The 24,790-nt window shown below is 38.4% G+C and overlaps 1 protein-coding gene across 1 annotated transcript in view; it reads left to right on the forward strand.

Moving 5' to 3' along the window:
- Positions 1–2,328: 2,328 nt before the first annotated feature.
- FMN2 (formin 2) overlaps positions 2,329–24,790 on the forward strand; it is a 408,121-nt gene continuing 385,659 nt past the window's right edge. Inside the window, exon 1 of the mRNA XM_037821962.1 lies at positions 2,329–4,146. Coding sequence (XP_037677890.1) covers positions 2,565–4,146 — 1,582 coding nt within the window. The 5' untranslated portion in view covers positions 2,329–2,564. The remainder of the gene's footprint in view (positions 4,147–24,790) is intronic.

Genomic DNA, 24,790 nt, shown 5'->3' on the forward strand with positions numbered 1-24,790 from the left:
ACCTAGTATGTGACTAGGCACAAGTTACAACCTCTAATTATTTGTAAAATGCATTTTTGCAAACACAGATCTGCTATTCTTGATCAAATGGAGTCAAGCTTAGGCCATGTCCCAGGCATCTTTTGGACCAATACTGAATACCAAGCAATGCATTGACAGCCTTGGCTGCTTCCCTTTATAAAGCTCTCAGCAGTCCCCCAAAGAATAAACTGTGTACTATTGTTAGTTAAAAAGAATTTGGGATCTAAATTTGTAGGTGCAAGTACTGCCTATGCTAGTTTGTAACTTTGGACAAATCTCTTAGCCTCTCTGAGCTTATTCATTAATTGCATTGGGTTGATAGTACCCACCTACATTTGATACCCATTTGTGAATTTCAAATGAGACTTTGCATGTAATAGAGCTTTGTAAACTGTGCCTGCTACACAACTGTCACCTACTGTTCCACATTCAGAGGATGTGAAAAAATCAGCAGTTCTCTTTCTGAGATCTCCCCCTTCCTTCCTCTTTCCTTCTCTTCTTCCCTGTTTCCTTATCTCCCTCCCTGTCTCCTTTCCCCCTTCCCTCCTTCTCTTTTTATTTTCTGAACTTCTAGAATATATCACAGAAAAAAACACTAAGGAAACATATAGTCCTGTCAAAAAAAGAGCAAAAATCAAGATTCAGAGTATCCTCTGTAATCAAAAGAGCAGAAAATTCTAATAGCTGCAGACAAAGTATGCCTCTGAGGAGCCTAGATTCTGGGAGAAAGAAGAGAGCAGCATTGTGAAAGAGGTGAAACAAAGGTTTTTCAAGTAATTCAGCATGGCTCAGTGCCTGGGATATTACCCTGGCAAAGTTATTAAAGTTAATTTCTCCAAACCAAACTCAAAATGACTACCTATGGACAACTGACTACCTGCCTTTAAGTTATCACGTATTTTTATGCATATAGTTTGAAAAAGGTTAGTAAATTATTGGCACATAATGCTTTTATCTGAAAGACTTATAGGACTGATTTTTTTTTTTTTACATAAAGATTTAAAGATATTTAAAGGAAGATTCACAAAGGAACACCATTTACTTGCTGCATTTAAATTGCATCATATAATACGTAGTGCTTTTCTTCCTTTGGGTTTACTTTAAAAATATTAGCATGTTGGGTAGCTATTCCATAATCTCAAAGTGGCTAACAAGGAACTTCTAATTTAAATATTTGCAACATTTATTGATAAATGCTATTTAATCTTAGTTTAGTTTACTGCTTGGAGCTTATTGAGATACCAATGATGTGTAACAGATGCCTTTTTAATATAGGTAACTAAATTTTATAAGCAATCAAAATAATGACATCATTAAAAATGAGGAAAATTGTTTATGCTGATATTGAAGCCAGAATGTTAAGGAAGCTTCACTACAGTAAACTGCAGACTTTTACTAGGAAGACAAGGAGAAAGTTTGCCTTGAAGAGTAGTTTGGGAAAGTGGTGGTTTATAGAACATCTGATTTCCTGTGTTTGTGCCATGGGTGTTTCCTTTTTGTCTTTTTCTTTTTTAATGGCAGCAAGAATAGTGACTGTGTTTAATATTGATGAGTTTGACCTCCTGGGAATTATCATACATGCATTCCTTTTGAATACAAATGCTTTTTGATTTATATGGTAAATACTTAGAATTTTGGAGATTAACATTTTAATCGACTCTAATCTAGTATCTTCTGTTTCCCTCACCTAGCCTTTTCTGTCATAAAGCTTGAAAAAAATGAACTTTTGAAAATGACAGCTAATGGTCTCAGGGACAATCAAGGTCTGCATGAAACATACACACAGCACAGTGTGTAGTAATCACTCCCAAACCATATGCTGAAGTACATTAACAGAGTTCAAGAAGATCAATTATTCAAAAAACAAGAACAATCCATTCGTTCAACAAATACTTATTGAAGAGCCATGCTTCATCTACAGGCAGATTCTTGGGAGGATTGTATATGGCTGTGATATTTTGGCACTTCTAAACTGTAATTTGGCTTCAGTTTTTCCCCGTTTAAACTTGTCTTTTCTTTTCTTTTTTAACTTCTCTCGTGGCAGGTCCGGGAGCTTTGAAGTTCTGTGTGCATCTTACATCTGACAAGCTCTTCGGGAGGGGACAATGCATCCAATTCACACGGTTGAGATCAAAGTGCCCGAGATAGAAGAAACGTTTTTCGTGCCCCGATTCAGCCAGGAGCCAAGCGGTGGCAGAGGGGGCGGTGGCGCCCCGCGGGGAGCGAGGCCAGGGCCGCCGCTGCGTCGGGCGCAGCCATTGGCAGGAGGCGTCTGCGGCGCGGCGCGCTGCACTGAGCATGTTCGCGCCCTGTCGGCCCCGGGCCGCAGCCGCAGCAGCGACGACAGCCGCGGGAGCCGCCGCGCATTATGCAAAGCGGCTGCCGCGGCAGACGCCAAAAGAGGCAGCTGGGCTCCTGTTGGCCTCCCGGGTCAGCGGCTCGCACCTGGCTTGTCCCGGGCGCTCCCGCCGCTCGGGTCGGGGGCTGAGGAGGACCAGGATGGCCTGACTACCGGAGGTGCGGCGCAGCAGGGGGATTGCAACATGGGAAACCAGGATGGGAAGCTGAAGAGGAGCGCAGGTGATGTTTCGCACGAAGGCGGCGGCGGCGGCGGCGCCGAGGATGCTGTTGGGCCCAGAGATGTGGAAGCCACAAAGAAGGGAAGCGGGAGCAAGAAGGCGCTGGGCAAACATGGCAAGGGCGGAGGGGGCGGCGTTGGGGAGCCGGGCAAGAAGAAGAGCAAGTCGGACTCCAGAGCCTCAGTGTTCTCCAACCTGCGGATCAGGAAGAACCTGTCCAAGGGGAAAGGCGCTGGCGGCTCTCGAGAGGATGTGCTGGACTCCCAGACCCTGCAGACCGGGGAGCTGGACAGCGCTCACTCCTTGGTCACCAAGACCCCAGACCTCAGCCTCTCTGCTGACGAAACGGGCCTGTCGGATACCGAGTGCGCGGACCCTTTTGAGGTGACGCGTCCAAGTGGTCCTGGGCCCTCAGAGACTGTGATCGGGGTCCGAGCGGTCGTTGAGGACTTAGAAACTGCTGCAGGGACTCAGGATGGACCAAGGACCAGTTCGGGCTCGGACACGGACATCTATAGCTTTCACTCGGCTACGGAGCAAGAAGATTTGCTCTCTGACATTCAGCAGGCTATTCGCCTGCAACAACAGCAGCAGCAGCAGCAGCAGCAGCAACAAGGCTCGGAGGAAACTGCAGCGACCCCCACCGCCGCCCCCCTTCAGCCCGGGGCCTTCCTGGGCCTGGACCGATTCCTGCTGGGGCCGATCGGCGGGGCTGGGGGGGCTCCCGGCAGTCCGGACACAGAGCAGGCTCTGTCTGCGCTCTCGGACCTGCCCGAGAGCCTGGCCGCGGAGCCCCCGCTGCCCGAGCAGCCACCGCCCCCCAGCGGATGCCTGGATTTAGAGGCCCCCTCCATCGCGGCGGCCCAGCCCGCGGCCTCAGACTCGCCTTCGTCTACGGCCTTCGCGTTTCCCGAGTTCGGGCCGCGGGAGAGCGAGGCTGAAGCCCCTGTGCTAGGGGCTGGGGACACAGATGAGGAAGGGGAGGAGGATGCTTTTGAGGATGCTCCTAGAGGCTCTCCGGGAGAGGAGTGGGGCCAGGGAGTCCGAGAGGCCCCTCAGAGGTTGGGAGAAGAGCCGGAGGTGGGGGCCGTAGAGCCCCGGGTACCCGCGGCTGCTTCGCTCCCGGGCAGCCCGGCGCCCAGCCCGCGCTGCTTCAAGCCCTACCCGCTTATCACCCCCTGCTACATCAAGACCACGACTCGGCAGCTCAGCTCGCCCAATCACTCCCCGTCTCAGTCCCCTAGCCAGAGCCCCAGGATCAAGAGGCGGCTGGAGTCCTCCCAAAGCCGGGGACCGAGAACTGCTCTCGCTTCCACAGTCGCTCCAGCCAAAAAGCACAGGGCGGACAGCGGCCTTGCAGGCGGCCTCAGCCGTTCGGCCGACTGGACGGAGGAACTGGGCGCCCGCGAGCCCAGGGTGGGAGGCTCTGCGGACCTGCTGGAGCGCACGGCAGCCTCGGAAGGCGTCAGCGGGGCGTCCCCCACGCTGGCCAGCAAATCGTCGGGGGCGCAAGCGGCTGCGGATGGCTTCCAGAACGTGTTCACAGGTGAGCGCGCCCTACCGCCTCCAGGTGGTAGGTAGCCGGTCGCCTGCCAATCAGAGGCCTTCGCTTGCCATCCCCTCCCCCGGCTCTGAAAGGCTGGGATCTGTTCCGTTCATCTCGTTTGCTCAGTGAAATGCCTTGAATGTATTTGTTGGTTTTATATTTTCTTACAAGGTTTTGAAGGAACAAATTAACCATGTCTGGCCTCAGCCATTTCAAGAAAGGGTTGCTCTGCCCATTTCTTCAGAGTATCTGCTTGCTGTTCTCTCTGTCCAGGGTCATGTCAAGAAGATAAACTTTTTTTTTTTTTTTTTTTTTTTTTTTAAATCTTATAACCTAGCCATCATTCTTCTCTTCCCTTCCTCATCCCCACAGCATTAAAAAGTACGAATTTGTTCATGGTCCTTTCACAAGGGTCAGTGTTAAAGAAACAAATAATGTATTCTGTACTATCCAAAGGTGATCTCTGACCACTCTAAAACATGTATGTGTGGGTATACATATGTATATATGTATGTATAAGTATGGGTATATATATTTATATATGTATTTATATGTATACACATATATGTATATAATAGGAAGTTTCTATCTTCTTGCAATCTGGGTATGACTATTCTGAGTTTCAGTGGTCACCTCTTTGCTGATGCAAGCAAATCTGATTCATGCTATTAAAATTAATAATGAAATGGAATATTAGGGATAATTTTCATTTGGCTTCATGGTCTAATCAGTACAGGGTGTAGTTGGAGACAGTGAAGATGAGGACAAGAGTACAGTTATCCAACTGGTAGCTCTCCTCCTTAGCATTCGTTATCGACTCACACACAGGTCACCCAAAGCACAACAAAAGGTTCAATTTATTTTGTACATGTCAAGAAGTATAATGAGTTTTATCCTTTCTTATAGGCTTTTAGGTCCCAAGAGCTTACTTTAAGAGCCTCCTGAAAAAGTGTCAGTTATTTCATGTTTACATAATAGCTTCTACCCTTTATTACTGAATGAAATAGTGAGCCTAAGAATTTAATGAATAGAAAAAAATAAAAATTTATTTAAGTACTGTTTCTTGTACATGTGATAGTAGACTAAAAATTTGAAATGCAACTTGAAAAGTTAAAAATCTTATGTTCTATTTTAGTTTTATTTTATGTATGAGATAGCTTCATATATAAAACATTACTTGGATGAAATTTCTCAGTAAGGATGGATGGTTACTTCTTAGTTGACTAAATGCTGTTAATGTTGTAGAAATTACTCTTGTTGACCACATTTTAATTTTCATCTATGGTTGATCTTTTATTTTGCATTTAAAGACTCTCATTCTTTAGAGTAGCCTCTTATATTAATTTTACATGCTCTCTTTTTTTTTTCCCACTTTGTTTCCTACCTTGGCTTCTCTTTATTGCATAGATTAAGTTAAAAAAGAATGTATATAGTCTTTTACCCATTTGATAAGTTGTGGGAAAAAAATAAAGCCTGTTTTTGATGGAAGAATATTGGAAAGTTCTTGAGTTAATTTTTGTGAATTTGATGTTGGTGAGAAATCATTTTCTCTTTAGGCAAAATTCATTTGTATGTTATTTTTCTAAAAATGAAAATAGCTCACCTTAATTAAGACTATCATTCATTGATATTGATGATTGATGGTTCCTATTAGCATAAAACTTTGGAAATTTGTTCATTTCATTCATTTAACAGACATGCATATACACATACACATACACATATGGCAGCCATATTGAACCAGGCAATATGCTAGCTGGTAGGTAATACAAATATCATTAAATCATGATTCTGCCTTTCCGAGGCTCATTGACTAAGTGAAGAGGGAGACATGAAGTAATTATAGTGTGTGGGAATAAATATAGATATGCAGTACAGTGCAGTGGGAGCATCAAGAATCCAGTGACTTATCTCCTTGGCAGGGGGTGAGAGAGGATTATTTGAACAGAGTCCTGAAAGAAACTAGGACTCTTAAATAATTTGAAGTTTTGTTTTCCTTAAAAAAAAAAAAAAAAAAAAAAAGTTTTCTTGGGACTTGTCTTGTATTTCGTTTTAATTTCCTAAGTATTTGCCAATTTGAAATTTGGGACTCTTAATGGAATCCTGTTCAGAAAGCTCCTGGATTTTGTTAACCTCTCCAGGCAGAATACTTACTGTGCAGGGTAAAAGTGAATTTTGTTGTTTTGATAGGAATATCACCTACTTTGTATTTGATAGTTGAATATAGGTGGTCTGTGTCCAGGAGGTATATTTTTGTGCAGCAGCTTTGATATATTTATCTCATCTACTCAGCATTGTTTTCTGAAGAAAAGAAGTGATAGTTTTAACCTAGCTTTGTAACTGATGGGAAAATGGAGGAGAGAGAGGTGAAATAACTTTCTCAAGGTCATATTGTGATTCATTCAGAGGCAGAGCCAGAAATAGAAGCTGAGTCTACTGATTCAAGTCTGAATGTCCTTGCTTATTACTCATGTTTGGTTGTTCAACACAATAAGACAATATATAGAGTTAAAAAAATATTTTAAATAAATGTTTTAGGATTTAAAGCCTTCACCTTTTTTAAAAAAATAAGTTGTACTACTTTAATTGTTTAACGTGTGGCCTTCCTTGGGCTGGATAAAGGGCCCAAAGTGAACCACATTTCCTCTAGGCTGCTCTCATGGAAACTGCTCTTATGGTGATGGAGTGAATTCAGATTGATGGAGAGGACCTTGCTTCTTAGCTGTTGACTGTTTTCTTGTCATCTGGCATCCCATTTGAATCTTTATTGTTATCTACCATTTTATGGGTGTCCCTGAAATTACCAGAGGCCTGGTGAACACTAGCATTGTCCTTAGGGAATTTTTTTTTTTTTTGGCCTTACTTTTGAATGTATTTGGGTCAGTTAATAGCCAGCTGCCTTTGAAAGCAGTTGATCATAATATCTATAAGCTTCCATAAAAATCTTTTATTTTTAAACCATCGAATGAGGGTTGTCAGCTCTGCAGGGAGGGACAGATGTTTTTCACTTTTTACTGCCTTCAAAATGTGGGGAGAAAATTAAAGTGACTAGGGATCTCAATTGGCATGTGCTTGCATCTCTTTGGTGGATATAAAAACATTTAGCGATGATTGGAGACCAAAACTTTATCTTATTTTAGCTATTAAGAAACTGAGGGTGTCTTAGGCCCTTGCACTGAAATATTTCAGTTAATTTGTTTGAAGTAAATCTTTTTCAGTGTTTAGTAGGAAAAATTTGAAAGGTTCCTTTACATTTTAAGTGCAGCACAAGCTTGTTAATAGCATTGTGCTGTTAATTAAAGTTTATACATCTTAAAAGGTTAAAACTGTGACATTAAATCACTTTTGATAGGTATCTTTCCAAATTCATTTATGTACTTACCTGTCTTTTTAAACACATGGAATAAAAGCTTAATCTGTTTAAATAGCTTAATATCATCTTCAGGCACATCATAGTTACATCCTGTGAAAACACTTGTGTGATGTCCTCAATGGCTATTGAAGTGTGTAGGCTGGTGCTTTCAATCTGCTGTTTGAGTTTTTGTGTGTGGAGTTTTCTTGACTCTTTCTTAGTTGTTAGCTATTTATTCTTAGATTTCTCTTTAGCCTCGTTCTCCCAATTCCTTCTAATGTGATTTTTCTAATCAATTTGTTATTGGCTTGCAAATTTTATAATTATGATGTTAGTTATATTTATTGCACATCAGCTAAATGCCAGGCTATGTATTGGTACATTACATAATTATCTTTAATCCTTAAAATATTCTTGAAGTATAACTGTTTATTTTCTCAATGAGCAAACCGAGGCTCAGACAAGTGAAATTGCTTAACGGGCATTCAACTAGTAGGTGGCCCATCCAGGCTATGTTAGCAAACCGAATCTGTTATTAATGTGTGTAAAATAAAACCAAGTGGATTCTCAGTGAGCTTCTGGAGCTAATTAATAAAGGACCAGGGCTTTAATGCTTGGATTGTGTGACCCTCCTTTTGGTTTTCCAGAAGGTATCTTGATTTTTGTATCAGTAGAGAGAAAGGCCCAATATATGGAGTACATGTTTTCTCATATAGCTTGTTAAATTGTTACACTGTGAATTTTTTAAGACCAGAAGCAGTTTTATTTCTAGCAATGGCACCTGACAGAGTGTAGATGTCCAGTTAATGTCCTGGAGTGAATGAAAGTCGGAATTCATCCCTCATGTATCTAATGTACCAGTCTTATTATAACATGAAAGGAGGTAACTGGGCAGCTATCCTTCTGCAAAACATTGCCTTCCTGGGTTCCGTATATTAGGATAGAATTTGATAACTTAAACTGGGACTGGAAGCACTGTTCTTTAATCATTTTAGTTTTGTCTGGAACATCCTTTCTTGTAGTTTCTTTCCGTTTGTGGTATTCAGTCTGTTGGTTTGGATTGAAGTCAAGTACCCCAATAGCTTCAGCGATGGGTTTTAATGACTGCTTTATGAGCTGAGAACTGGCCTAGTTTTAAGTGCATTTAGGCATTTGGTTATAAGCTATTTGGGTTTGAAATGGAGCAGGAGTCTTTAGAGCTGAATTTCCTTCAGATGCTGTTAAGAAGGTGCTGAAAATATACAGGTGGATAGTAGTTGCAGTAATTGTTCTAACTTTTGGATTTAAGTGAATGGAAAATCATAGCTACCTCAGAGCCCATTTGAGACAGAGAGTAGGTTTGAAGGGTTTGCTTTAGTTGTTTTGTTTAATAAAGTTCTTCGAGTAGTGTAATAAGTCAAAAGAGCATGCTCTTTTTTAGTAATTTTGCATACTAGCTTTGCAATTTAGCTAAGTAACCCTCCACAAGTAAATTGTTCTCATCTGTATGACAGTGGAGGAGTAATTTCAAATTAAAAATGTTAAGATTAAATGAAATAGTATATATAAAGCCTCTACAATGCTGCCTGGTATATAAGAGGCACTCAAAAATTGCTATTTGCTTTCCTGCCCTGGTTTAATTGTCTAATAAACTTCATTATTCAAAGTAATCTGAACAAAATTTGTTAAAACAAAACACTCTGAATTGAATACAAAAACTTGGCAGGATATGAATTAATCACATTGTAGTTGAAAATTATGTTTAGTCACTAGTTTTTCAGAATTTGTTTATTTTATGTATGCTTTTTGCATTTTCTATGATTGTATACATTTTTGTCTATCAGAAATTTTGATTTTCTTAGAGATTTGGATGAGGAAGGCACAGGATGGTCATAGGCCTGTGTGATTAGGGGGAGTTGCAGATTTTTGAATTAGGGGTAGGGAAGGTAGGGCAGCAGGCTGACACTCTTCAGTGTTTTAAGTTCTACACAGCATCTGGCTACAATTGCCTGACTTTTATAGCCTTACCTCCCACGATTTCTTTCATACACTCTACGTCAGACAACCTGATCTGCTTACTATTCTTGGAACATGCATTTCATTTTCCTGACTTTGTGCCTTTGTCTTGCAGTTTTACGCTTTTGGAACACATTGTCTAGCTTGCATCTGCAAAAAGCTGATTGAATTACCATTTACTTAATGTTTTTTTTCTAGCTAAATCTAACTAGTAATCATCTCTTTGTCTTCTATACTTACTGTACTTATAAGTATATATACCTACTTATATATGCTTCTTGGATTCACAGATCCTGTTGCTCTTCTTTCTTGTCTCCTCTATCTTTCCTTTCTTCTTGCCTGCATGCCTGGTTCCATCCATTCATCAGCCATTCTTCTGCCAGTCCATCAAGGTATATTTATTTGGTGACTGCTGTGTGCCAGGCAAAGTGATAGGCACTGAACATTTTGAGCTCTTTTTACTTGTTTGCCTTTTTTTGCCATACACTGAAACTGGGTATCCAGGCTTCCAATTAGCAACTAAAACTAGTTGAATTTAAGCTGGGAAATTGCTAATGTTTTTGGATAATTGAAATTAATTATTATCAATTACAGTGTGATTAATCAGCAGTAGAGGTAGAATGATTCTTTCACAGAACTTGTGTTGAGCAAATAATATCTATTCTTAGTTTTGTTGGTTAATTTTTTATGCAATTTTTTTGAGATATATTTACAAATGAGATAATCATCCAAAGTGTACAACAGTGGTTCCTGGTATCATCATATAGTTGTGCAGTCATCAACACGATCAATTGTTGAACATTTTCATTACTCCAAAAAAAAAAAAAGAATAAAAATAAAAATGAATACACCAAACATCCTATATCCCTTATCCTCCCCTATTATTTATTTATTTTTTTTGTCTTTATTTTCTTACTCATCTGTCCATATACTGGTAAAAGGAGTGTCAGCCGTGTTGGTTAATTTTTAAGTAACAATGATAGTGTAGTCACAATAAGCCCTCAAATATAAATCTTGTTGATCATGAAAGAAAAGGTAAAGGAAATAGAGACAATTTTATTCCTCTGTTCATTCCTACATTTGCATTATAAATAATAATATGATGTGAATGCAATTGAGCGTTAAGGGACCATTATTAAGAAATAAGTACTGCTTTCTAACTTGATAGTTATTGGATATAATTTTATTGACTGTGAAAATTTTCTAAGGCTTTTCTAAATAGACTTCATTTTTTAGAGCAGTTTTAGGTATACTGAAAAATTAGGCAAAAGTACCGTTTCCATATACCCCTTCTCCTACCACAGTTTCTCCTACTGTTAACATTTTGCATTTGTGTAGTACATTTGTTACAACCAATGAACCAATATTGATACATTAGTATTATCTAAAATGCATTGTTTACATAAGGGTTTACTCTTTATGTTGTACAGTTCTGTGGGTTTTGAAAATGTGCAATGTCATGTGTCTACTACTATAATATCATATAGATTAGTTTCACTGCCCTAAAATTTCTCTGTTCTCCATTTATTCATCCCCTTTTCTTCTCCCTGAAACTTGGCAACCACTGATCTTTTTATTATCTTCATAGTTTTACCTTTTCCAGAATGTCATGCAGTTGAAATCATACAGTATGTAGCTTTTTCAGACGGGCTTTTTTCACTTACAGTATGCATTGTGTAGCTTGATAACTCAAATTTCTTTATCACTGAATAATACTCCATTATATGGATTTACCAAAGTTTGTTTCTCCATTCACTTATTGAAGGACGTCTTGGTTGCTTTCAATCTTTGGCATTATGAATAAAACTTCTATAAACTTTCATATGCAGGTTTTTGCATGCACATAAGGTTTTAACTCACTTGCGTAAGTCCTTAGGAGCACGTTACAGCATCATATGGTAAGCCCATGCTAACCTTTGTAAGAAACTGCCAGACTGTATACCAAAGTGGCTATACTATTTTGCATTTCTTCCAGCAATGAATGAAAGTGCCTGTTGTGCCACATTCTCATCAGCTTTTGATTTTGTCAACATATTGGATTTTAGCCATTCTAAGAAGTACGTAGTGATCTCTTGTTTTAATTTGCAACTCCCTAATAATATGATATCCAGCATCTTTTGCCACCTGTCTTAATTTTCCAGGACTGCTATGACAAACACCACACACTATTTGATTTAAACAAAATGAAGTTTTTGCTCACAGCTGTCAAGGATACAAAGTCCAAAATCAGGGTCTTGATAGGTCGTGGTTTCTCCTAGAGTCTGTATGTTCTGGTGCCATGATCCTTGGGGTTCTTTGGCTTGAATCCCTGCCTCTGTCAGTACATGGTGATCTCCCTCATTCTTTGGCTTCTTCTGACTTCTGGCTTCTACTTCTGTGTCCAGTTTCCTTTGCTTATAAGGACTTCAACCTTAGTGGATTAAGGCCCACCCTGATTCAATGTGGCTTATCTAAATTGGATCTTTGAAGATCCTATTTAGAGATGAGTTCATCCCGTAACTAACAGAAACACTTTCAGAGGTCCTATTTATAAGTGCGTTCATACCCACAGGACACGGGGTTAGGACTTGAACATATCTTTCTGGGGGACATGATTCAAATCCCTAATACCATCTGTATATTTTCTTTGGTGAGGTGTTTGTTCAGATCTTTTGCCCATTTTTAAATTGGGTTGATTATTTTCTAGTTGTTGAATTGTCAGCTTTCTCTGTATATTTGGGATACAAGTCCTTTATCAAATATATATTTTGCAAATATTTTCTCCTAGGCTGTGGCTTGTGTTTTCATCCTCTTAACGCTGCCTTTCACAGAGTAGAAGTTTTAAATTTTAATGAAGTCCAATTTATAAGATTTTTCTTTTATGAATTGTGCTTTTGATATTATATCTAAAAACTGTTACCAAACCTAAGGTCACCTAGATTTTCCCCAGTGTTATCTTCTAGAAGTTGTATGGTTTTGTGCTTTATAGTGAGGTCTGTGATCTTTTGCGTTAGTTTTTGTGAAAATATAAGGTGTGCATCAAGATTCTTTTTTTGCATGTGGACATTCAGCTGTTCCAGGACCATTTGTTAAAAGCTCTATCCTTTCTTTTTTGGATTAATTGTCTTTGCTCTTCTGTCAAAGATCAGTTGACTGTATTTGCCTGGGTCTATTTCTGGGCACTCTGTTCCGTTCCTTTGATCTATTTGTCTTTTCTTTCACCAGTACCACTCTGTCTTGATCACAATAGCTTTATAGTAAGTTTTGAAGTTGAGTAGTGCCAGTTTTCTGACTCCTTTCTTCTTCAGTATTGTATTGGTCATTCTGAGTGTTTTGTTTTCCTTATAAACTTTAGAATCACTTTATCAATATTCGCAAAATAACTTCCTGGGATTTTGACTGGGATGCACTGAATGTACAGATCAAGTTAAGAAGAATTGACGTCTTAATAATATTAAGTGTTACTATCCATGAACATGGAATAGCTCTCCATTTATTTAGCTCTTATTTGATTTCTCTGATCAGAGTTTTATAATTTTCTTCATACAGTTCTTGTATGTATTTTGCTAGATACATACATTAGTATTTAATTTTTTGTTGCTAATGTAAATTGTATTGTGTTTTTAATTTCAAATTCCAATTGTTCATTGCTGGTATGTAGGAAAGCAGTTGACTTTTGTAAATTCACCTTGTATCCTGCAAACTTGATATTATTGCTTATTCCAAGAGATTTTTGATTCTTTGGTATTTTCTGCATAGACAATCACATCTGTGAACAAAGACAATTTTATTTTTTCCTTCCCAATCTGTGTATTTTTAATGTCTTTTCTCGTCTTACTGTTAGTTGGGGCTTCCAGTGAGGTGTTGAATAAGAGTGGTAAGAGAAGACATCCTTGTTCTGTTCCTGATCCTAGGGAGGAAGAAAAATCAATATTTTTCTTTTTTTTTCTTTTTTATGATCATCTTGACATCTGATTTGATTAACTCAGATTTACTAAAAAATATCTGGGGACATACCAAGTCAGGAAAAAGGAAAACATCATTTCTGAAATAATCCTCCATACCTAGTAGAGATAGAGGGAATTTGTTAAAGTAAGTAAGACTTAGTATGGATATGAAATTTACTATTAGAGTTCAGTTTGAGCTTATTTCAATGTACAGACTTTTTAAAATCTATTTAAGGGAAGCATGATAAGATAATGGAAAGCACAGACTTTGGTGTAACCTACTTTCTTAGAGTAGCTCCAAAACTTATCAGCTGAATGACTAGGCAAATTACTTTATTTTACCAATAATAATTATTATCTCAGAATTATTTGACCTTTAATTGAGTTAACATATGAATAAATTAGCATATTGTATGGCACATATAATACACTCAATAAGTGTCATTTCTACTTTAATAATTACAGGTAATATCATTAAGTCCTTATTATATCCCTGGATAAATTCTTTACATGGGCATCTCTTTTCATTCTTTCAATAACCTTTTGAGATTTGTTTATTCCCACTTTATGAATAAGGAAAGGTGTTATTTCCTGCTTTACAAGTAAGGATTAAAGGTGTTAACTTACCCATTATCATGTAACTAATAAGTAATATATAGTGGATAGTTTTTCCATATACCACTCTGTTGTTAACTCTTTGTACCAGTGTCACACCTTAGAAGTATATCATCCAAACACTAATTTATATTTGTAGTGTACTCTGTGGGTTACATGCCTTTAAACAACATTTTTGATTATGTTCGCCTTCAATACAGTACTGATACTTATAATGCCATTAACGAACCAACAATGATGTTTTGACCTTGATAGTTTTGATTAGTTTTTGATTGATGCTAAAGGAAATTTATATCAATTGGATTGCCATTATATGATGTGAAGTTAATACTTGGTAGTTTTGTACACTAAAGTAGTGATTGTGTGGGGTGGCTGATCCTGTTTCAGAAATACCAAAAGGGAAAGCTGTGCTGTGCAATGTATGATCCAAGGAATTAGACTATAAGGAGTTTAATATTGGCATCAAATATACTGAGCAAATCCTTTCAGATTCATTATCTTGTATTCTTGGGTGGATTATAGGCTTTGCATTTTTCCTTTATTATTTAAAGGCCATGACTATTAATAAAACTAGTACTATTAATTCTCTTATTTTAATGTATTGGCTTTTATGTTTTCAATTTCCCATACTATTACATATGCTTACTCAAATAATTTTTATAAGTCTAGAATATTCTATTTAGAACTTTGCATTGACATAAAAATTTCCTATAAACTAGAAGGACAAAAAGTTCTGAGAGCTCCTAGGTTTTTTAATTAAATTTTTTTAAACTGTTATTGTCCTTAAACAAGTGCCTTTTGTTCAAGCCCATTAAAAAACAAATGAACTAGAATAAAACTATTTCAGGATTCCAAATAAATGAGTTTGGATACTCTGTAAAAGTTTTGTAAGCAATGATTCTCTTCATTGTTAACTTAAAATTCTTGCTTTTTGAAAGAGTAGGAAAGGCAAAGGGATAACAATAGGGATAATCTTTTACAAATCATTTTTTAACCTATGTACTTGTAGACAATTGGCTCTGCTATTTATTTTTCTTTTTTTAAGCTCTAGAACAGTACTTGTCTTTTGGAGAGGAAAAGGCATATGAATTCTCTATGAGAGGTGTTACATTTTACAGCTACTCAAGATGTACTTATGCAAGTGATTATGTTTTACTGTCCTTGCATGCTATTTTGGTTAAATGGCTTTGGGTATGTAAAATGTTTGGATAGTATCCTAACAGTTGATTTTAGGATATAGAGTTTGATCAGTCTCTCTTTTAGTTAAAACCTGGAAGAGTGTTGACTCTGTTGGACCCAATATTATGGGTTGTGTATGTTGGGTTGAATAAGAACTGCAATAATTTAGGTGGAGAAATTTGTCAAGTTGAAAATGTGATATAAGTGAGGGCATGATCCTAGAAGCCTTTACTGTCTTTATTCCCTTATTCATCTCCTCTCCTCTCAACTCCTTTCTCCTAAGTCTTCCAATAGAAACACCACCGTCCAGTCTTTTCATATTCCTTGATTCCTCATTCTTCTCCTACTCAACACCCAATTAATCTTTACAGTTTCTTTATTATTTTCTTAAATATCTCTTTAATATAGCTTCTAATTTCTGTTCCCATTTCCTCTATCCTTCCTAATTCAGGTAACTGTCAGTGTCTCCTCAGCATTCTCCCTGTTTACAGTCTGGCTCTTCTCCAATCCATTCTCTACAAGGCAGGCAGAGTAAACTGTTTAAAATACTAATATGAGCTGGTCAATCCCAGTTTTGAAGCATTTTGGTGATTCCCTATTGCTCATATTAAAGTTTAAATTCTTTAATATGGCTTATAATGCTCTGTAGTTTTGTCTGTTCCTTGTTGGTCAATCTTTCTACCATCCCTTACCCTGTCTTCATTGTGTCAGTCACTGTTCACATATCTATGTTCTTTCTGTATACTCCTAGGTAATATTGCCTCTCTGTCCCTGGTTCTCAGGAAAAAAATAGCTCATTTATTCATATTCCCCAGTTCATAACACACTCTAATCATTAGTCCATGCAAAACTCTTCATTTTTTCTTGTTTGTTTATTCCTAGACATCTTCATTTCTCATTCTGATTCCCTTATCAGACAAGGGAACTGCTTTTATGTGTTGGATTAGTATCTTTGAAATGTATGTATTTTTTGAAAGTATATAGTTATTTCTGTGTATGTTTAGTTTTAATCTGTACAAACACTCTGAGCTGCAGACCTCATTCTATTGTTTTTGTTTTTGTTTTTTTTTTTTTTAAACTCAGAAACCTTTGAAAAAACTATAAATTTTCTGGGTGAATATTTATGTAGTTGATTGCTTCTTATGGCTGTATGGTATTCCAAAAGATGAGAGTACTAGTGGGTTAGTTAACACCAGGGGGTGCCATTTACCTTTTATTTTATGTGAATAAAGCCCTCTAGAATTGTGCAATGTTGTGGTTCTAGGTGCATTCCATATTTTTATTTAGGTATTTGCACAGTGATGGACATCTCAATTTCTGTGTTCCCTATCACCACAGATAATACTGATGAATATTCCCAGTGGGATCCTATGCGAAATTTCTCTGGAAATTCTATGTTGCTAGGTCATAAAATAAACATTTACTTAATTTGTTGAAGTTCTTCCAGATTCGTTTCCAGAATATGTCCCCCAATTTATGCCCCATTAGCACAGAAATTGGCATTATCTAATTTTCTGAATTTCACTAATCCAATGAGTGGAAGTGGTATCTTATTGCTTTACTTTTTATGATGTGTTTATCTGATGCCTTTGAGAAAATCTTTGTATATTTTTAGCCATTTGGGTTTACACTTCTGTGAACTGCCTGTTCATAACGTTTGTACATTTTTCTATACGATTTCTTGATTTTTCTTGTTTATTCACAGGGGTTTCTTGTATGTTCTAAGTATTATTCTATTACCATTATTAGGGATATGATGGATTGGCACTAAGCATCTGGTCTACCCTTCTTCTGGTCTTCTTTCCTAAAAGTGGCATTTCTCAGAATCCCTTGCAAGTTGCATTCCAGATGTGATTTTGCTTTGGCCAGTCAGATCAATAATTCACACCAGATGTGGAAGGCCTAAATGAGGCCTAGGGCTGACTCCTATAGTTTATACTTGGAAGCATAACTGAGGAGCCGTCTGATTCTTTCAGTGTTAGCAGAAATAGAGGTCTACTGTCTAGGCACTAGTTTTCCTTATGGGTCAGGGTGTGGTGCATCCACTGAGCTCTGGCTGGCAGCAGTGGCAGCAGCAGTAGTCCAGGTCATGCAGACTTCCTGACCTAGCAGCACTGCTTTTAGAGCCAAGGACTCAGATCACAGAAGAAGCAGGAGCTTCTTTGGTGGCCTGGTTCTATGCTGTGGCATTGTGAGTAATTTCTAAAAAGATTCTAAAACTTTTTTTTTCAGCCCTTCCAAGATTCCGTAAACCAAGTAATCCTTAGGAGATAAATCTCTTCCAATTTAACTATTTGGAGCGGGTTCAATTCTATGTGATCATTGAATCTTGACACATAAAATCAGTTTTAAATATTGCAGTTATCTTCTAATATTTCAATCCTCTTTTAAATTTGTAGTGTCATATTTTGAACAGAAATACTTAATACCTAAGATATTTTTCACTTATGGGTTATGCTGCTTTTGGTCTTATTTAAGAAATTCTTTCTTCTCATTAATCTGCTATTTGCTTTATCATTTCTTCTTTTATATTTAAACTTGTGGTCTAGGTAGACACCTTCTGAGTGTACGTGTAATGTAGGGATCCAGTTTTATTTTTCTCCCTATGGAAAGTTATTTTTCCAACATCTTTTACTGAATAGTATCCTTTACTCATTGACTTTTTTTAAAAATTTTAATACAATATATTTTTTTTCATTTTTATTGAGATTGTTCAGATACCATACAATTATCCAAAGATCCAAAGTGTACAATCACTTGCCCTTGGGTACCCTCATACAGCTGTGCGTCCATCACACTTAATTTTTGTTCAATTTTTAGAAACTTTTCATTACTCCAGGCAAGAAATAAAGTGAAAGATGAAAAAAGAAAAAAAGAAAAGGAAACTCTAATCCTCCCTGTTCTAGTTTGCTAATGCTGCAGAATGCAAAACACCAGAGATGGATTGGCTTTTATAAAAAGAGGGTTTCTTTGGCTATACAGTTACAGTCTTAAGGCTATAAAGTATCCAAAGTAACACATCAGTAATCGGGTACCTTCACTGGAGGATGGCCGATGGCGTCCGGAAAACCTCTGTTAGCTGGGAAGGCACGTGGCTGGCGTCTGCTCCAAAGTTCTGGTTTCAAAATGGCTTTCTCCCAGGACATTCCTCTCTAGCAAGCTTGCTCTTCTTCAAAACGTCACTCACAGCTGTACTCCTTCAGTCTCTTTGAGCCAGCACATTTATATGGCTCCAGTGATCAAGGCCCACCCCGAATGGGTGGGGCCACACCTCCGTGGAAATATCCCATCAGTTATCATCTACAGTTGGGTGGGGCGTATCTCCGAATCCAAACATTCCAACTTAATCCCCACTATTATGTCTGCAATCTGGGGGACATAATACATTCAAACCGGCACACTCCCCTATCCCTAACCAACCCCCCTCAATTGTTGACTCGTAGTATTGATATAGTACATTTGTTACTGTTTATGAAAAAATGTTGAAATATTACTAACTGTAGTATATAGTTTGCAATAGGTATATAGTTCTTCCCTATATGCCCCTCTATTATTAACTTCTAATTGTATTGTCATACATTTGTTCTGGTTCATGGAAGCGATTTCTAGTATTTGTACAGTTGATCATGGACATTACCCACCATAGGATTCAGTTTTATACATTCCCATCTTTTGACCTCCAACTTTCCTTCTGGTGACGTATATGACTCTGAGCTTCCCCTTTCGACCTCATTCACACACCATTCGGCACTGTTAGTTATTCTCACATCTTGCTACCAACACCCCTGTTCATTTCCAAACATTTAAGTTCATCCTAATTGAACATTCTGCTCATACTATGCAACCACTCCCCATTCTTAAGCCTCGTCCTATATCTTGGTACCTTATATTTCATTACACATTGACTTTTTTTAAAAATTAAGCTCAGTTTTATTGAAATATATTCTCATTCCATACAATCATCCATGGTGTACGATCAGCTGTTCACAGTACCATCATATAGTTATGCATTCATCACCCCAATCTATTTTTGAACATTTTCCTTACATCAGAAAGAATCAGAATAAGAATTAAAAAAAAGTAAAAAAGAATACTCAAATTACCCCCATCCCACCCTATTTTTCATTTAGTTTTTGTCCCCATTTTTCTACTGATCCATCCACACACTAAATAAAGGGAGTGCGATCCACAAGATTTTCACAATCACATTGTCACCCCTTGTAAGCTACATTGTTATACAATCGTCTTCAAGAGTCCAGGCTACTAGGTTGGTGTGCTGGTTTGAATGTATTATGACTGCCAGAAAAAGCCATATTCTTTGATGAGGATTAAGTTGGAACGTTTGGATTAGGTTGTTTGCATGGAAACAACAACGTTTGGATTAGGTTGTTTGCATGGAAACAACTGTAGGTGATAACTCTGATGAGATATTTCCATGGAGGCGTAACCCCACCCATTCAGGGTGGGCCTTGATCAGTGGAGCCATATAAATGAGCTGACAAACAGAAGGAACTCAGTGCAGCTGTGAGTGACATTTTGAAGAGGAGCTACAACCAAGAGGGACACTCTGAAGAATGCACTGGAACTGAGAGAGGAGCTTCAGCTTTCAGAGACATTTTGAAGACGGCCGTTGAAAGCAGACTCTTGCTCTGGAGAAGCTAAGAAAGGACAAATACCCCAAGTGAAACTAAGAGTGACATTTTTGAGGAACTGCAGCCTAGAGAGGAATGTCCTGGGAGAAAGCCGTTTTGGAACCAGAACTTTGGAGCAGATACCAGCCACGTACCTTCCCAGCCAACAGAGGTTTTCTGGACACCATTGGCCATCCTCCTGAAGGTATCTGATTGCTGATGTGTTACCTTGGACACTTTATGACCTTAAGACTGTAACTGTGTAAACAAATAAACCCCTTTTTATAAAAGCCAATCTGTCTCTGGTGTTTTGCATTCCGGCAGCAATAGCAAACTAGAACAGCTGGAGTTTAATAGTTTCAGGTATTTACTTCTAGTTATTCCAGTACATTAAAACCTAAAAAGTGTTATCTGTATAGTGCATAAGAATGTCCACCAGAGTGACCTCTCGACTCCATTTGAGATCTCTCAGTCACTGAAACTTCATTTCGTTTCATTTTGCATCCCCCTTTTGGTCGAGAAGATGTTCTTAATTCCATGATGTTGGGTCCAGATTCATCCCTGGGAGTCGTATCCTGCGTTGCCATGGAGATTTACATCCCTGGGAGTCAGGTCCCATGTAGGGGGGAGGACAGTGAGTTCACCTGCCAAGGTGACTTAGTTAGAGAGAGAGAGAAGGCCACATCTGAGCAATAAGAGGTACTCAGGGGGATACTCTTAGGCACAATTATATGCAGGTTTAGCCTCTCCTTCGCAGTAATGAGCATCGTAAGGGCAAGTCCCATGATAGAGGGCTTGGCACATCAAACCGCCAGTCCTCAATGTTTGTGAGAACATCAGCATTAGTCCAGGTGAGGAAGTCCAACACTTCTGCATTTTCCCCCAGCTCCTCAGGGGGGCCATGCATATATATTTTTATCCTCTTCCCAAATTACTTTGGGTTGTGTCACTATTTCACTCTAACCTATACAAACATACCATATCTCACTTCCTATTCAAAGTTCCAAGTAATTGTGGTGTTTGAACAAACTGACTCTAGAAGTTATGCTGTTTCGAAAATATAGATCCTGCACCAAATAAGCATCTCTTCCCTTGGTCTCACATGGAAGTTGAAGTTTTAACACACAATTAGTTCAACGTTCATCCTTTGGCCCAATCTGCCCTAGTCTTAGCCAGATCTTCTTCATTCGTATCTCTAATTGAAGTCTGGGTTCTTTTCAGCTTCTTTTTTTCTTTTTTCTAACAGTTGCTGTATGCTCTAATACTGACATTCATATCTCCTGAGTTCTAGCTCTGAGTTTCAGGTGTCACACAGATACCCAGAGTTCCAGAGACCAATCAGGTTATACACAAAGGGATCAGCATCGCAGAGTTTGGAGACAGCCATTACAATTCAGGAATAGATTTGACTGCTGTTAAGAGCTTACCATCTAGGGACCATTACAATAATTGTTCCCCTGTTAAGCTGTGTTCTAAGATTCAATTTTGAGTTTACACATTGCTGTTAGTCCTTATTGGTGAGGCATTATAGTGTTTGCCTTTGTTCCTGGTGTGCTTCACTCAAAATGCTGTGTACAGGATCCATTCACCTTGTTGCGTGTTTCACAGCTTCATTCCTTCTCATAGTTGCTCAATATTCCATAGTATGCACACACCACAGTTCACCATTCTGTTCCTCAGTCTGTGTAGCCTTGGGCCACCTCCACCCATTGCAATTCATGACTACTGCCCCCATGAACACCAGTGTGCAAATGTCCATTCATGTCTCTGCTCTCAGATCTTCCAGTTGCATGCCCCATAATGAGGTTGCAGGACCTTATGGCCCCCACATACTTAGCTTTCTGTGGAACCACCACACTGACCTCCAGAAAGCCTACACCATTCTGCCTCCTCATCAACTCATTGACTTTTGATGCCATTCCCGTACACAGATAAATCTGTCTCTGAGTTCTCTTTTCCTTTTATGTCTGTTCTTCTGTCTTCCTACCGTATGGTATTTATTTATTTATTTATTTAACTTATTTGTTATTGGTTTTAATAAGTGTGGCTCTGCAATGTGTCTGATTCTCTTGAAGCAAAGTGACCCCTTTTCATTTTCAGAGTTGACTTAGCTAACAATGGCCTTGTGGTCTTCCATATAAATTTAGAATGCACTGAGTTTCTTAAAAAGTCACAGTGTTTTTTTTTTTATTATTTATTATATTTTTATGGAAGTTTTTTTTTTAATTTAATAAATTTTATTTTGAAATAAATGCAATCTTACAGGAACAGTTGCAAAAACAGTACAAACCCCATACATAGAACTCCATCATACCCTGATCCCCCTCCCCTGCTACCCTGATCCACCACCACCTTTAACATCCTGTCACATCACCGTTTCTTTCTTTCCCTCCCTCCCTCCCTATCTATCATCCATCATCTATTGCTCTGTCCTCTGAACATATGAGAGCAAGCTGCACATATCTTTGAACAAACAATATAATTCACATATACCTTTCCCATGGACAAGAACATTCTTGTATGCAATTTCATTAAGCGCAGCTAAGAAGTTCAAGAAATTCAACATTGATATAAAGCTTACACTCTATATTTCCTTTTTTTTTTCTTGTGTCCCATCTGTGTCCTTTTGAGCCTCCTCTCCCCCATCCTCAGATCCCATCCAGGATCATCCTTGGCATTTAATTGTCATCTATTTAGACTTTTTTTTTCAATTGTGGAAACATATATACAGCCTAAATCTTCCCATTCCACCCCCTCCCTAGCATTCAATTAGTGGGATTAATCACATTTAGAATGTTGCAATGCTATCACCTTCCCACCATCCCTTTCTAGAAGTTTCCCTTCACCCCAAACAGAAACCCTACTCTCATTTCTTAACTCCCCATTGCCCCTTCCACCACTTCTTGGAACCCTACTCTAGTTTTCATCTCTATGGTCATATTCTCTGATACTTTCTTTGTGTTTACCATGGGGCTTAAATTTAACATCTTAAATCTATAACAATCTTGTTTTTCTTTGATACCAACTTAACTTCAATAGGACACATAAACTATGTTCCTATACTCCATCATTCTCCCACCTTTATGTAGTTCTTGTCAAAAATTACATATTTTACATTGAGTCCAAAACAAATGATTTATCATTACAGTTTATGTATTTTAGATCCTGTAGGAAATAAATAGTGGAGTTATAAGTCAAAAATACAGTAATATTGGTATTTATATTTATCATGTGATCTTTACTGGAAATCTTTAGTTCTTCATGTAGTTTCAGTCAATTTAGTGTGCCTTCCTTTCAGCCTGCTCAACTCCCTTTAGCATTTCTTATAGGACTGATTACTGGTGATGACGTCCCTTAGCTTTTGATTATCCAGGAATGTTTTCATCTCCCCCTCATTTTTATCCTCCAGGTGTTTGTGAATTCTCCAAGTTTCTGATGGTTATTGACTTCTATGTGTATTCCATTGTGGTCAGAGAATGTGCTTGAACAAATTCATTTTTTTTTAATTTTTTATTTTATTGAGGCTTGTTTTTATGTCCCAGCATACGGTGCACTCTGGAGAAAGATCCGTGGTCACTAGAGAAGAATGTGTGTCCCGGTGACCTGGGATGTAATATTCTATATATGTCTGTTAAAATTCTCTATATCTCTCTCTCCTTTCTTTGTTCTTCTGTTGGTAGGGCTCTCTTTAGTATCTGAAGTAGGGCAGATCTTTTATTAGCAAAATCTCTCAGCATTTGTTTGTGAAAAATTTAAGCTCTCCCTCAAATTTGAAGGAGAAATTTGCTGGATAAAGTATTCTTGGTTGGAAATTTTTCTCTCTCAGAATTTTAAATATGTCATGCCACTGCCTTCTCACCTCCATGGTGGCCACTGAGTAGTCACTAATAAGTCTTATGTTGTTTCCTTTGTATGTGGTGAATTGCTTTTCTCTTGCATTTTCAGAACTTGCTCCTTCTCTTCAGTATTTGACAGTCTGATCAGAATATGTCTTGGAGTGGGTTTATTTGGATTTATTCTATTTGGAGTTCGCTGGGCATTTATGCTTTGTGTATTTATATTGTGTAGAGGGTTTGGGAAGTTTTCCCCAACTATTTCTTTGAATACTCTTTCTAGACTTTTACCCTTCTCTTCCCCTTCTGGGACACCAATGAGTCTTAAATTTGGACGTTTTATTTTATCTATCATATCCCTGAGATCCTTTTCGATTTTTTCAATTTTTTTCCCCGTTCTTTCTTCTGTTCTTTCATTTTCTGTTCTGTGGTCCTCAAGAGGGGAGGCTGAGTTGTTGTTCAACTTCCTTTAATCTTGTGTTATGAGACTCCAGAGTCTTTTTAATTTGGCCAACATTTTCTTTAATTTCCATAAGATCTTCTATTTTTTTTATTTACTCTTGCAATTTCTTCTTTATGCTCTTCTAGGGTCTTCTTTATGTCTTTTATATCCTGTGCCATGCCCTTCTTCATTTCCTTTATATGCTATGCCATGCTCTTGTTGCCTGTCTGTAGTTCTTTGATTAATTGCACCAAGTACTGTGTGTCTTCTGATCTTTTGATTTGGGTGTTTGGGTTTGGGTTCTCCATATCATCTGGTTTTATCATCATATGCTTTAAGATTTTCTGTTGTTTTTGGCCTCTTGGCATTTGCTTTACTTGATCTTCAATTTGTCAGAATTGCAGCTTGGTGTTGTACACTTTCTCTAACCAGCAGATGGCGTCTGTGAGTCACCTATTCCCCTCAAGTCAGTTCTCCCCAACTTTGTCTTTGTGGTGTGTGGGGATCTGATTCTTGTGGGGTCCAATTGGTGCACTTAATTTTGGTGTGTTGTCAGTGCTGTCCGCCCTGAATGAGGGGCGTGTGTCTGAGTGGTTAGGGAGGAAGGGCAGCTTTAGTAATCAAACTTCCCAGGTGTTCCCAGAGATTAAAGGCTGTTCTCTGCCGCTGAC

Source organism: Choloepus didactylus, chromosome 2, assembly GCF_015220235.1.
Source record: "Choloepus didactylus isolate mChoDid1 chromosome 2, mChoDid1.pri, whole genome shotgun sequence".
NCBI classification, from domain to species: domain Eukaryota; kingdom Metazoa; phylum Chordata; class Mammalia; order Pilosa; family Megalonychidae; genus Choloepus; species Choloepus didactylus.